We start from the raw sequence: 1,904 nt of genomic DNA on the forward strand, positions 1-1,904 counted from the left end.
AATCAAGGCGGTTACAACCAAGACAGCTATGGGTCCAGCAGTGGGTATGGCCAGCAGGCAAGTTTGGGGCCATCCTCAGATGAGTTTGGCCAACAGCCTAGTGGCCCCACTTCCTTTACCAATCAGATTTAACAGAGTAGCATTCGCATTCTTCTGGAGATAGCCTCACCACTTTCCGTTTCAGTGGCAGAAGAATTTTTTAAGAGTTTCAATCAATTATTAATGCAGAGAGTATTGAATGTAAATCAGAGATCTGTAGTCCTCATTAAGGCAGAAAGGCCTGGGTTGTGATAAATGGTATTTAGAGATGAGATGACATGAGGAAATATATTATTCATCATAGATAGCTAATTGGAGAGTACCTTGTCATATACACAGATACTTTTATGGTCGTTTGTATGTGTGTTGAGATAATAGAAACGTTTTGTAGCTTAACGTCTCTAGTATGTAATATGCATAAAGTGTATTAAATAGCATTGAGTTTTCCTATGCATTTTGATGCAAAAGATGTTACAATGATTTCTAGAAGACAATTTGGTGTATCACAACAAGCATGTCTTATTATTTTTTAGTTTTAGGCCCTGTGGAACTGTGAGTCTCTAAGTATTTGCTTCAGACAATTACTCTGTATTTGTTTTTTACTTGATGAATCAATGCTCATATGATTTAGTGCATGAATAAGCATTTTCTCACACAATGAACATTTGAACTGCATTTATGAAAATTTTCCAGTTTGCACCATGAATCTGTTAAATGGACATTTAAAGTAATATATTCACTACTTTGTATACTTTGCAAATTTGTCTCTCTGGCTTTACTCAAGTTCTGAATGCATTGTAACCAAGATTTGGGTTTTTATCCCCTATTAGTAGACATTCAGTGTTACATATGGTTACTTCCCAATATTTATTCTGTTTACTTAGCTAAATATTTACATTCTTGTAACCTTGTAGTGTTTTGTGGCTCTTATCTTGTGGACCATAAATAATATGGCCCAATAACTGTTTGTGTGTATGGAGTGCTTTCTTAGCATAATGGAGATGTAGATATAGATACCATAGTCAAGATGCTGCCATGCTAAAGTATTAATTTACAAAGGATATTCATTCTCTAGCTAATATTTACACTACCAGCTAAACTTTTAAATCCTATTTTTTGTAAAGCTGATATGTTCCTCAATCTAATTATTAAAAATTCTCGAGTCACAGCTAAACTTACTGATTACTAATTCTGATTTGAGTATAACCCATGAATTAAAAATGGCTTCCAAGTGCCACTCTGTATCCCAAAGGAGTTTCTCATGAAATATTCCCCAGAATGTATTCATTGTAAAGAAAATGCCAATCTTCGCCTCTTTGCTTTAACTTAATTGAAATACCAGGGCCCAACAGAGAGAACAAGCTGAGCATCTGTATTTCTAGATAAAAGTTGTTATCAATGTATAAACTCTTTGTGTGATTGGTGATGTTGGAAGCATTTTAGCACAAAACAGCCTTGTGTCTTAGATGATATCTGTAACCAATTTCTAGATCTTGTTGGATAAATCTGTATTGTGATATCTATTTGACCTTAATAAAGTTATTGCATACATTGCTGGCTGAACAATGGATGATTACAGCCGTAGAAACTAGTTGATTATAACAACGAAAGGACAAGCATTAAATCATTGTTTCCAATCTCTCACGATATCCTTGTTGCATGAGCCCAATGTTCATTCATCCATTCCACCATTCTAGGACTTCCTATGCACCTATGCCACCACGATACGACAGCGAGCAAGAGCAAAAACAGGCCCTATGTCGGTCGAGAAGGTTACACTCTACTGGGGGAGACAGACATTAAAATAATCCCACCCCAGTGATGCTATGTGCAAGAAAGAGAGGCACAGAATTCCATAAGAATAT

At 35.8% G+C, this 1,904-nt stretch overlaps 1 protein-coding gene across 1 annotated transcript in view; it reads left to right on the forward strand.

Moving 5' to 3' along the window:
- Positions 1-1,590, forward strand: part of SYNPR (synaptoporin) — a 324,464-nt gene extending 322,874 nt beyond the window's left edge. The window contains 1 exon segment of the mRNA XM_012638454.1: positions 1-1,590. This exon segment is cut by the window's left edge and continues 4 nt beyond it. Coding sequence (XP_012493908.1) covers positions 1-132 — 132 coding nt within the window. The 3' untranslated portion in view covers positions 133-1,590.
- Positions 1,591-1,904: the final 314 nt, after the last annotated feature.

Source organism: Propithecus coquereli, unplaced genomic scaffold (assembly GCF_000956105.1).
Source record: "Propithecus coquereli isolate 6110/MARCELLA unplaced genomic scaffold, Pcoq_1.0 Scaffold1, whole genome shotgun sequence".
Lineage (NCBI taxonomy): Eukaryota > Metazoa > Chordata > Mammalia > Primates > Indriidae > Propithecus > Propithecus coquereli.